General features: G+C 40.0%; 1 protein-coding gene across 4 annotated transcripts in view; it reads right to left on the reverse strand.

The window, feature by feature from the left end:
• daam1b (dishevelled associated activator of morphogenesis 1b) overlaps positions 1–13,154 on the reverse strand; it is a 110,599-nt gene that overhangs the window by 48,263 nt on the left and 49,182 nt on the right. For 3 of the 4 annotated variants that reach the window (XM_063002229.1, XM_063002230.1, XM_063002231.1), the window contains exon 2: positions 2,402–2,693. In XM_063002229.1, the coding sequence (XP_062858299.1) occupies positions 2,402–2,584 (183 nt within the window). In that variant the 5' untranslated portion in view covers positions 2,585–2,693. Of the gene's footprint in view, positions 1–2,401; positions 3,673–13,154 lie in introns of those variants that run through there. The other variant, XM_063002232.1, reaches the window with a different exon arrangement.

The raw sequence follows: 13,154 nt of genomic DNA on the forward strand, positions 1-13,154 counted from the left end.
CTGCTAAATGCCGAAAATTTTAATGTAAAATCCTTGATTAAAAAGACCACTTCTTATTAGTTCATCTCCAGTCTAGAACTACACGTGGCACAAGCACCACACGTGCCCAGAGTAGTACATTTCCTCTACAGACTGTGAAAAGACCAACAGAAGCTGCTCTGTGTTGTGCATCAATTCAGAACTGAAGGAGGGTAAAGAGGCAGCCAGACAAAAACAAGCAATTAGTCTCCAGTGCAGGCCAAGACACCAGGCCCCTCAATGGAACCATTGATGTGCAAACGAGAGGGACGACATCGCTGGTGCATGTTGAGCCAACAGACCACAGGGGTTGGCAAAGAGCAAAAAAGACCAAAAACTGTGAAGGCATAAAAGACTTCAATAGACCATGGTTGGAAGCGTGTGCATTTCCAGAACACAGTTAGTACTGCATTCTGTTCATGCTATCTCAATCTGATCAGTCACTAAGCCACACTCCTATAATTAGGAGTTTTGTTGGAGGGGGCTGTATTAATTGATGGTTTATGGGCTGTAGTTGTAAACATGCCCACCCCCTGTATTAGCACATACAGAGTTAACGCCCATTCCATTCTTTACCTCTGTATATGATAGGTGGTAATACAGGGAATGGGCATGATAACAACTACATACTTTAAGCAAAACAAAATGTAATTATTTTAGGGATTTAAAAATATAAATGTTCTCCCCATGTCTGCATGGGTTTACTCTGGGTGCTCCGGTTTCCTCCCACAGTCAAAAAACATGCAAATGAGGTCAATTGGAGATACTAAATTGTCCATGACTGTGTTCGATATAACCTTGTGGAAACTGATGAACATTGTGTAATGAGTAACTACCGTTCCTGTCATGAGTGTAAAACATGACGTTAAAAACCTAATAAACAAACAAATGATGCAATATGCACTGCAAATTAAATGCAGCTAGCAGGGCATGACGATTTTTACAATGTGACACATGATTACAACACACAATAGGGGCAAAATGTCTGAGACCACCAGAAAAAAAAAGTTATTTGGCATTATTTTCACAAATCATATAAATCACAGCATAACAACTTGAGTGATAATTTGATGTTTGCAAAAATGTACATGCATTTTAGAATTTCTTAGTATTTGGCACTGATGCAAAGCAAGTGCATCATTGGTGAAACTCACCATGTTGATTCCTTTGTACAGAAAGTCAAATTTATTTTCCTTGAATCTTACTCTTTCCATTGAAGCACATGCTCAGACAACACTTGGTGGTTTTGATCTGCTTATCCGAAGCTTCTTTAGGTTAATAAAGCTTTAGGTTAGGTTAATAAAGCTTTTGTTCATCTATTGTAAATATGACCACGCGTCAGGTTTATCAGCATAATATTTCATACTAGGTAGCACTATACAGTATGGCAACAAAAGTAAAGAAATCAAACAGTTCTTCCAAGCAAAGAGGGGTTTTCTTAGCATCAAGTCATGGCCGAACTAAGGGTTTCTAAGGGGCGGTGGGTGTATGACACTCTAAATTGTTTTGCCAAACCTTGATCATGTGTATCCAACCCACTATCAGGCAGACCTTCTATGCTATCAAAAGACCAGTGGATCAAGCTTTATTCACCAAAAGACAGAACAGCAACTTCTGCACAGACTCAAAATGTGCTGAATAAAGAGCATTTAGTGCAGCTGTCATTTCAGCAAAAGGGGGAGCAAATACTCCTATTTATATACCAATAAACCACTGTTTTCACTAGCAGACTCAGACTTTTGACCATAAGGTAGAAAATGCACTCTCACACTGTTCATGAATTCTGGATATGTAATACTTGTCCATTAAAAAGCACATATGGCATTTTCTTTCTGTTTTGTGTTGAAATATAATTCATCTAATAACTAATAAGATTTTGCTGACTTTAGTGAACAGCAAATAAAATCAGTTGTCAAACAACAATGCTTTAGTAACTGTTTGCTTTGGTACTGTTAGTTTTCCCATGTGGTTGGCTCCAAATCAAAGGTTAACCACTACTATAGCTGACTCATACATGGCATGGCACCAAAGTATGGCTCACCTGTATACTGCCTTTGTAATCGTTATTAAGTTACTTCAAAGCTGGAGTTCTGTTTCATGTGGTTTTTCTGTCCACCTCTTACTCCAGTGTATCATTAATTACTGAACCCAGGAGCAGATCTAACACACAATGTACTGTAAACTACAGTGGTAGAAACTTTTTGGGCCAAGATGTCTTTCCTGGATCTTATTTTACCAAAGAAAGAACATAAACTTCAATGGACAACATCGATCAATTAGGAAGCAAAAAAGGTTTCTTGTGGTACTGTTTTGACCATTGACTTATTGTTAAATGCATGACAAAGCAACAAGGACATGGTAATATTCCCAGACTGCTACTCACCACAAGCTCAGAGAACATGGCATCCAGCTCGTCATAGCTGGGAATGGGCAGCGTGGGCTCCATTGTCTGCAGGACAAAATCCTCCCGCAACCGGTAAGTGATCTCCGGGTGGTCGCTGCTTTGAAAGCAGCAGAAAACGAAAGACATGCCCCGGCCTCCGCCGCCCCGCTTGCGAGGTGCCATGGCTAGTTGAGGAAGGACAGGGGGGACAGGGGTCAAGGATGAAGGGTGAGGGGCTGGTGTATCTCCCTCACGTGCCTCAGCAAATCAGTCTTGATTTTGTCACAATATCCTAGGAGAAGAAACAGAGATGTTGATCAGTGGTCATTTCTAATGCTAAGCTAATACTGGCAGTACAAACATATAACATAATACATATAAAAAAATCAAGCATTTTATACCGTAAGGCATGACTTTATTGAGCAGAGATGGCATCATAAGTGGCATTTATTGATTTTAGACGTGCATTTGAAAGACTGCGGTACTCTGCTGGGGTGAGTTTGGTGAGCTTTTGCATTATTGATCAGTGGTGTGAACTGAACATTACACAGTACATTTAGACAGTGTACATGCTTTTTTTGTATTTAGATATGCTCAATTTCCCTGGGCACCCAGGAAACTTCTGCCTGCCATACAATGTCCTCGCTGGCAGATAAGACCAGTGAATCACCATTTACACTTACCAGTGAATCACCATTCAGCCGCCCTTCCTAAGACATTAGGTCAAACATGTCTGTTAAGCATCCAGCCAGGCCGGTGGTGGGTTAGCATATTAGAGTGCCACACCACCCACACACGGTTCTGTTCTATATTTTTATTATTTCACTCCTATATAACCCACTGTGGCATTTACTCTGCAAACACAATAATGGTGTTCACTTTTTGCTGAACAATACATAGTTAGATATATCAGCTTAGCCAGATTCAATAGCACAGTTATGCAATTTGAGACAACAACCTACCAAATTCAATTACATAATCTAGAAGCAGCATGCATCAACACAGTTAGTGTCAATGTATCGATCCGCTCTGCAAAGAACAGGAAATGAACACTAGATACCCTCTATACTAGATTCTCTCCAGAGATGTAAGGGAACAATTGTAATTGGTAGAGTCTATTCATATACAGTTCAGTATATGGACTTGAGAATGTCATCTGAATAACACAGGAAGGAAATGATTTCTGCTGACTGGTTTACGGTTATTTAAACGGGATGCGAGAAAGTTCGCTGCTTTCTAAATTTTTTAAACGACAGCCTAAAAAACTGGATATTTGGTATGCCACAAGGTTCAATACTAGGCCCCTTATTGTTCTCTCTTAAAACAGCTTATACTGTACATTGACTTAATTTTTTATGCTAGATGTGGTTATTTACTAAACTGTTATACTTATCAGCTCAGCCAGATACAGCAGCAGTTACACAGAATACAAAACTATGTTAAAGATATGAAACCCCAAAACTTACAGACTTCCTTCTTCAAAATTTAGATATAAGCAAAGTTCTAGCATGTGGTACTTGGTCTGCTCAAGATATGGGGTCTCGCCGCTCAGGTGGCGCAGCGGTAAAAACACATGCTGGAACCAGAGCTGGGATCTCGAATACATCGTATCGAATCTCAGCTCTGCTGAGCGGCCACATGAACAACGATTGGCCTGTTGTTAGAAATTGGTGGGATTAAGCTGGATGGCGTCTCTCTCTCATAACTAATACAATTACGACTCTGCTGGCTGACTGATGGCGCCTGCACAGAGATGAGAAAAGAGTGGTCAGGGTGTGTCTCTCCGTACACAGTGCTGAGCTGCACTGCACTCGTCAAAGTGTAGGCGATAAGATGCATACGGCATGCTGGCCACGTGTCGGAGGGGGCATGGGTTAGCCTCGTTCTCCTCAATCAGAGCAGGGATAGGCATTGGTGGAGAGGAAGCATGACGCAATCGGGCAATTGGATGCGCTAAAAGGGAGAAAACGGGGAGAAAATGCATAAATAAAATTAAAAAGGGTCTCACCCCAAAGCTTGATGGCTGTTTTGTAAAATTAAAGCTGTAGTAAGGTCCCTGGTGTAATGATTGTTCATTTTATTGCCCGATAAGTACCATTCAGGCGTTCCCTTATAACAACATATTATCAATTTCAAAACATAGCAGAGAGGACATATAGACGCCTATAATCTTAAGAGTGTACAATTTATCTCTGGACTTCTAGATTACACAGTTGCATTAGCGTATAGTAATAACACGTCTAATATACATACTGCAAACAGCCCATGGGCCTCTGACTGCTACAGTAAATAGTTCTTTGCCATGTTAAGTAATGACAGCTACAATTCTGATAGCTTGAAGTCTAGCTTGAGAAACAAGCTCCGAAGCATAGGAACAAAAACATGACCTTTACCCTATAATATCAAAACCAGACATGCTTAACTAGAGATGCACAACATTATCTGGACCGTGTATAAGAAGGATCAGCAGTTTTAAATAGGCCATGTCTGATACGTGCTGCTGATGTGGTCATGTCTTAAGTCTGTATTCCCGTAACGAGGCTGGCCTGTGCAGTACAGACGTGCATATTTAGCATCAGTTTAAGTAGAGAGATATTGAAAGTTTGACTAATTACTGCCATTAGCCTATAAAGTCTCATTTTCTTGTATCACTAAGGCACAGCAGGCGGCTGAACGCAGGCGGCTGAACGCATGCAGCGTAAACACCTCTATTAAAATCATGGAGGTTACAGGTGTGAGAGCAGAGTAACACCTATGTGCTGGAGTAGAAGAACCGGTTATGCGACCGGTTCCTTCAACAACTGGACAACCTCGGGCGATAAAGTGCAGCTGGACACCCTCCGGGAACAATGTGAAACAGCGCAAACACCTGCAACCTAGCAAATGTTACGAACCTTGGTTACAGGCACCAGAGAGTTCTTAGAATGGATGCCATTATTTAGATATACAAACACACTAAAATACAGTATAATTGTATGATTACAACTACACTGTTTACATGTTGTATATTTTTTAATAATTTACGGCTTTTCCTTTTCTGTATATTTACCCAAGTAAGAGTGAACTGAGGGTTATTTCAAAATGTAAATAGGTCTTTTCACTGCACTGTTCTACAAAGGGTTCAATGGAAGAGTTCATTAGACTACTTAGTGGACTAAACACCCAGTAAAATGGCATTTGGGACACAGCAACACAAATGAACTGCACCTTAAATGAACATGCCCTGATGCAACTAACAACCAGTAAGATTTGTCCTAACATACTAAAGTCCAAATCCCAGTGGTTAATACATGGACAAAAGCTTAATGATACCCCTGTTCCCATTTTGGAAATCAGTAACCTATTTAATGTGCTACATACACCGATCAGCCATAACATTAAAACCACCTCCTTGTTTCTACACTCACTGTCCATTTTATTAGCTCCACTTACCATATAGAAGCACTTTGTAGTTCTACAATTACTGACTGTAGTCCATCTGTTTCTCTGCATGCTTTGTTAGCCCCCTTTTATACTGTTCTTCAATGGTCAGGACTCTCCCAAGACCACCACAGAGCAGGTATTATTTGAGTGGTGGGTCATTCTCAGCACTGCAGCGACACTGACATGGTGGTGGTATGTTAGTGTGTGTTGTGCTGGTATGAGTGGATAAGACAGTTTTTAAACACCTCACTGTTCCTGCTGGACTATGAGTAGTCCACCAACCCCAATTCTGGGACCACTGATGAAGGTCTAGAAGATGACCAACTCAAACAGCAGCAATAGATGAGCGATCGTCTCTGACTTTACATTTACAGGGTGGACCAACTAGGTAGGAGTGTCTAATAGAGTGGACAGTGAGTGGACATGGTATTTAAAAACTCCAGCAGCGCTGCTGTGTCTGATCCACTCATACCAGCACAACACACACTAACACACCACCACCATGTCAGTGTCACCGCAGTGCTGAGAATGATCGACCACCTAAATAATACCTCTGTGGTGGTCCTGTGGTGGTCCTGACCATTGAAGAACAGAGTGAAAGCAGGCTAAAAAGATATGTAGAGAAATAGATGGACTACAGTCAGTAATTGTAGAACTACAAAGTGCTTCTATATAGTAAGTGGAGCTGATAAAATGGACATTGAGTGTAGAAATAAGGAGGTGGTTTTAATGTTATGGCTGATCAATGTAGAGTGTACAATGTACTTAGTACTGCCATGTAAAGCACATTTTTGGGTGAACAGGAGGCAATACATACCTGCTAAAGCAAAAACACATTCTGATTTTTCAAGAAACAGGAACAACTGAACCTAACTCTAATACATTCCAGGTAAAACCCATTAAGCTGCTTGGTAAAACAAAGTTCAACGCCATAATTTATACCTTCTTTCACCTGCATGTGTTAAACAGAACAGAAATCAACCTGATCCCAAGCTGCCAAGTGAACTCTGTTTTGCCATGGGGGAAAATTCCAACAAGAAACACAATCCATCAAAGCCAAAACTTGGCCCTGACCCTCCTTCTCGCAAGTGATTCCTACAGCACGCTTAACAATACTTCTATAAATCAGGTTACACAACAGGTCGTATACTTCACTCAGTCTGTTAAGCTATCACTGTTGGTCAATAGAAATACAACCTTTTAAAATATAATATGATAGACTATTACTACACTTCACTTAATTTTGCTCAAGGGCCCAACAGGGCCCAACAGTGACAACCTGGCAGTGGTGGGGTTTCAACCAGCAACCTTACTTACCTTGCTTAATCATCCAGTACTTTAACCACTAGGCTACAACTGCCCCGTACTCAGATCTTACAAATTGATTTTGCATGGCAAGACGTTTATTTGCCAAAACAAGCAAGCAAATGTGTAACTTGGTCCATGGAAATGCAAACAAAATAGAAGTCAGCTTTCCAGAATAAAGAGTACACAGCGCTTGTCATGCACGTTCCATATGGTAATTGGGACTCCCCTACATTCTGTGTTTCCAGGACCGTGGGGGTATAATAATATAACATTTAAATTTTCACATTTGGGTCTCCTAAATGAAATGGATTGTGTATCCCATACACTTACCCTTGATCCTTTGTTAAAGCCAAACTTTGACCAAGTTACCCAAGTGGTACCTTCATTGTACTGATAGACCAAATTGAAACACAGCCACAGTTTCACATAACATTAAAGCCTGCGCTGCTTTTTGTGTAGGCTACCTGTAACACACATCTGGATACAGGAATTGTAAGTGGTGCCCCACTCACGCAGGCACCTGGGCCAGTCCCAGAGAACTTGGGGGGCCTGTGGGGGTCCTGACCTTTGAAGAACAGGGTGAAAGGGGGCTAACAAAGCATGCAGAGAAACAGATAGACTGCAGTCAGTAATTGTAGAACTACAAAGTGCTTCTATATGGTCAGTGGAGCTGATAACATGGACAGTGAGTGTAGAAACAATGAAATGGTTTTAATGTTATGGCTGATCAGTGTATGTCCCAACATGTTTATCTGACTTGTTGATATGAAACTTTGTGCTGCATTTTATATTTTGATATGACGCTAGAAGCTTCTTGGTTATCAGTTAGCCATCAACAATGATGATCGGTTAAAAGTTAAGGAAATTGGCGTTTCTAATGGACTTCTGTTGTATGGATATAGGTAATATGACCATTATTTTAACACTATTATAATAAATAAACTTAATAAAACAATTAGATGGTAATCATATGATTATTGCACAGACCCATATTATTCACAATCAGATCCTAGCATTAAAATTCTGTATAAAAAATCCTGAAAGTAACTTGACAAATTCTTGTAGTAAATCCCAGCTGCAGGCAGAGAAACCTGGGAAAGGCAACCTAATATAGGCATGTAAAGTCAAATATTTATTTTAACACATCCTCAACTTTCTTAAACAAACCTTCAGCAGTTTGTGACCTGACCTACACACCATTGAAGTTACAGTTATACAAACCGTGAGGAGACGCTGTATAGCACCTGATAAATAATGGTTATTCACCAGAGAAATAGTTCTTTATTCCATCACTGGAAAACATCTGCACTGCAAACCTTAATGCTTATACTGACACCTTTTTAAACAAAGTAGTTGATAACGTAACTACACTACACTGCAAATATAGAGGACATTTTTAAAAGACGCATTAAAGACGCAGAAATGCAAATGAGCGCCATCCATTTATTTATGAACTACATTAAGAGTTGTATATTAAGTGTGTAAGTATGGGTTTATTCAAAGTTGAAGTTTAAACACCTCAGGTCACCCATGCTTTGTTAGCACATCTTGTATAGGACATAAATGTCTGTATATTTTAATAATAATAATAAAAACAAGAAGAAAAAGAAGAGGAAGAAGATGTGCATTAATTATTCTGATATTCTTATCCTCCCAAAGTGTCCAATTTAAAAATTTGCAGCACATTTTGTGAGAAACTGCATTTTAATTTAAGTTATTTATTTATTTACTGATTGATTGATTTTACTATAGAACCTGTGTCCAAATTACCAAATACAACAAACACCAGCAATGCATATAACCATTTCAGGTATTTTATGATAAATAAACAAATAAATAAAATGCCTCAAGAAATGAACATGAGCATAACAGAAGAACTTCAAAGCATCTTAAAAGGTGTCTTGTAATCAAGTGCCATTAAATAGATACTCAGTAAATTAGTAACATACCCAGGGTTCAAGCACAATATTAGCATGTTGTGGGATGATGAGGGATTACAACAAAAAGTGTAATGGAAATATCTTCTGTTGAAAGTCAGTTGTTTAGAATAGAATAGAATAGAATAGAATAGAATAGAATAGAATGCCTTTATTTGTCATATATACATATACAGGTGTCGCATATCCCAGCTGTTTTTGGAAGCTGGGGTCAGAGCGCAGGGTCAGCCATTTTTATATACAGGGGTTGGACAACGAAACTGAAACACCTGTCATTTTAGTGTGGGAGGTTTCATGGCTAAATTGGACCAGTCTGGTGGCCAATCTTCATTAATTGCACATTGCACCAGTAACAGCAGAGTGTGAAGGTTCAATTAGCAGGGTAAGAGCACAGTTTTGCTCAAAATATTGCAATGCACACAACATTATGGGTGACATACCAGAGTTCAAAAGAGGACAAATTGTTGGTGCACGTCTTGCTGGCGCATCTGTGACCAAGACAGCAAGTCTTTGTGATGTATCAAGAGCCACGGTATCCAGGGTAATGTCAGCATACCACCAAGAAGGACAAACCACATCCAACAGGATTAACTGTGGACGCAAGAGGAAGCTGTCTGAAAGGGATGTTCGGGTGCTAACCCGGATTGTATCCAAAAAACATAAAACCACGGCTGCCCAAATCATGGCAGAATTAAATGTGCACCTCGACTCTCCTGTTTCCACCAGAACTGTCCGTCGGGAGCTCCACAGGGTCAATATACACAGCCGGGCTGCTATAGCCAAACCTTTGGTCACTCGTGCCAATGCCAAACGTCGGTTTCAATGGTGCAAGGAGCGCAAATCTTGGGCTGTGGACAATGTGAAACATGTATTGTTCTCTGATGAGTCCACCTTTACTGTTTTCCCCACATCCGGGAGAGTTACGGTGTGGAGAAGCCCCAAAGAAGCGTACCACCCAGACTGTTGCATGCCCAGAGTGAAGCATGGGGGTGGATCAGTGATGGTTTGGGCTGCCATATCATGGCATTCCCTTGGCCCAATACTTGTGCTAGATGGGCGCGTCACTGCCAAGGACTACCGAACCATTCTGGAGGACCATGTGCATCCAATGGTTCAAACATTGTATCCTGAAGGCGGTGCCGTGTATCAGGATGACAATGCACCAATACACACAGCAAGACTGGTGAAAGATTGGTTTGATGAACATGAAAGTGAAGTTGAACATCTCCCATGGCCTGCACAGTCACCAGATCTAAATATTATTGAGCCACTTTGGGGTGTTTTGGAGAAGCGAGTCAGGAAACGTTTTCCTCCACCAGCATCACGTAGTGACCTGGCCACTATCATGCAAGAAGAATGGCTTAAAATCCCTCTGACCACTGTGCAGGACTTGTATATGTCATTTCCAAGACGAATTGACGCTGTATTGGCCGCAAAAGGAGGCCCTACACCATACTAATAAATTATTGTGGTCTAAAACCAGGTGTTTCAGTTTAATTGTCCAACCCCTGTATATATCATTACATATTATTATAAAATAATTAAATATTATTATTATTATTGCTGTTATTATTTAATAGTATTTGTAATAAACTGTAACCTCTATTAACTGTAAATATCTATGACATTCTGATTTTTTTGGTGATTTCAGCTGTTCCAGTACTCACTCCCTTATCTTAAATCTTTTAGAGCAGGGAACCCAGCGTCAAAGCAAATTTATAGAGCTAGGAGTAGTGGTTCTGCACCAATCACTTCCTCTTCACTCCTCCATACACACTTCCTAGAGGTTCAGCCACAATAAAGAAAAGTTAACAATTACAAAAATCATCTGGTTCAGAAATCCAGCAAAGTATGACAAAGACTTTTAAATGACCAAGGTCGAGAAGCACGTTCACATTCAGAGAACAGGAGGAGGAAACAACATTTTATGTGCTCTTTGTGACTGTTAAGAAATTCCTTTTGAACTTTAACAACCAGGTTTCAGACAATGAAAAAGGAAACAGCTTTTAGATCAATTTTAAGATAAAGAGAACACGTCAGACATGATTCAGTCAAAATACTGCCTACACTTCTGAAGAAAAGCATTTCCTCAAATGATTTTAGGTATTGAAGTGGAGTTTTGTATATTTTTTGCACTACAGAATAAATTGGGTCCTCAAAATTGTATTTTGATTCTGTATAATTTCTTTTAACCGATGAATGACAAAACTATTATGTGTTAAATTCAGAAATTATGAAGTTTTTGTACATGCGGGTCTGCTAACTACACGAATGCTGTCAGGAAAAGCTTCAATATAGCAAGTGCATCTCTATTAATGATGATTAGCATGTTAGCGCATGTTAGTTACAGGTTAGCGCCTCTGTTTTACTGTTTTAAATCTCCATTCTGAATGCTGAACTGGTTCTGCTCAGTGTTTATGTTTATCTTACTGTTCTACATTAATGCCACGTTCACTACATTCCACTGACTTGGTGATATGATGTGTTTAATATTTTGATAGGGATGTTATCAGCAAATCTGGTGTCGACTATGTTAAAAGAAACTGGCTACATTTACATCAGTAGTATGGAACTCCACTTTAAATCCCACTCTGTTTTCATTCTCGTGCAGTAATTGTAGAGTTTGTCCCCTCAACTTTTTTCCCTTTTCATTTCTGTCCAAGTGAGGCCTTAAATACCTTTCAGGTGTGCCCCGACACGACACATTCCACTCACAGCTGGCTCTGTCCCAAATTTACTCTCAGCTACCACTTTAAAACCTTTAAGTACCCAGCTCTTAAACCAGATTACATTTTCCCAGTTGGCTCAGGTCCATATGCTCAAATAAATAGGGAACATCTTCTAAAAATGATCAAACATCTGAAAACTATTTCTACCCATTTTTTTTCTCACAGTGAAGACATAGCCATTTCCACCAACTAACTGCCCTATCAAAACACTGCTCCAAAACAGAAAGGTACAAGTGAAAATGCTTAATGCTAACGTTCATACAGGCGTACAGTGCTGCTGTCAAGTCACTGGGCAGTGGTAATTCAGCACTTAAGATACTGGACCAGTAATCAGAAGGTTGCCGGTCCAATCCCCATACTGACACAGTTGGGCTCCTGAGTTGGCTCCTCAGTTGGGCAGTGTTTTGATAGGGCAGACCCTTAACCCCATAATTGCTCAAATTGTATCAGTCATAATTGCAAGTCACTTTGGATAAAAGCGTCTGCTAAATGCTGCAAAATGTAAGATGCATTGTATGGCCAAATGGAAAAGAGAAGCGTTATTGGTTAAAAAAAAAAAACTTTGAATGCTAAAGGGTGGAGCTCAAATAGGCCCCTGTATGAGCACAATAAAAGCAGATACTCCATCTCAAACCACATACTGTCATAAATTGTATATCGAATTAGTTGTAGTGTAGCCGCCACTGTTAGTGCTACTTTGTACACTGGAATGCCGTTTGGGGTGAAGTGTCTGGTTTGAGAAGCGGCTGTAAGAAGCGCTGTTAAAATCATTTTCAGCTTAAACAATGCTAAGCTTTACTACTGTTTATCTTCCATGTGCACCAGTCAATCACAGCAAATCACAGCCTCAAACCTAGAGGCAATTTAGAATACGGATTATCTAGTGCCTCGTTTCTGGAAGGTGGCAAAAAAAAAAAAGGGTTTTCTAAATTAAAAGGATTAAAATTAGGTCCCAGGGCCTGTGTGGCCCCTTACCTACTACGTCTCTGTGCAGTTATTATTATTACTTATGCAAGGTTTATTTTGTGCTCTAAGCTAGTCTGTTATTACGCAAGAATTTTCAGCGTCTCTGTGGGAGTTTGTGCTGTTTTAGTCAACATTATTTGAGTGTTGGTTCAAGTGGAGCTCAAATAGGCCCCTGTATGAGCACAATAAAAGCAGATACTCCATCTGAAACCACATACTGTCATAAATTGTATATCAAATTAGTTGTAGTGTAGCCGCCACTGTTAGTGCTACTTTGTACACTGGAATGCCGTTTGGGGTGAAGTGTCTGGTTTGAGAAGCGGCTGTAAGAAGCGCTGTTAAAATCATTTTCAGCTTGAACAATGCTAAGCTTTACTACTGTTTATCTTC

The sequence above is a fragment of the Trichomycterus rosablanca genome, chromosome 9, assembly GCF_030014385.1.
Source record: "Trichomycterus rosablanca isolate fTriRos1 chromosome 9, fTriRos1.hap1, whole genome shotgun sequence".
NCBI lineage: Eukaryota > Metazoa > Chordata > Actinopteri > Siluriformes > Trichomycteridae > Trichomycterus > Trichomycterus rosablanca.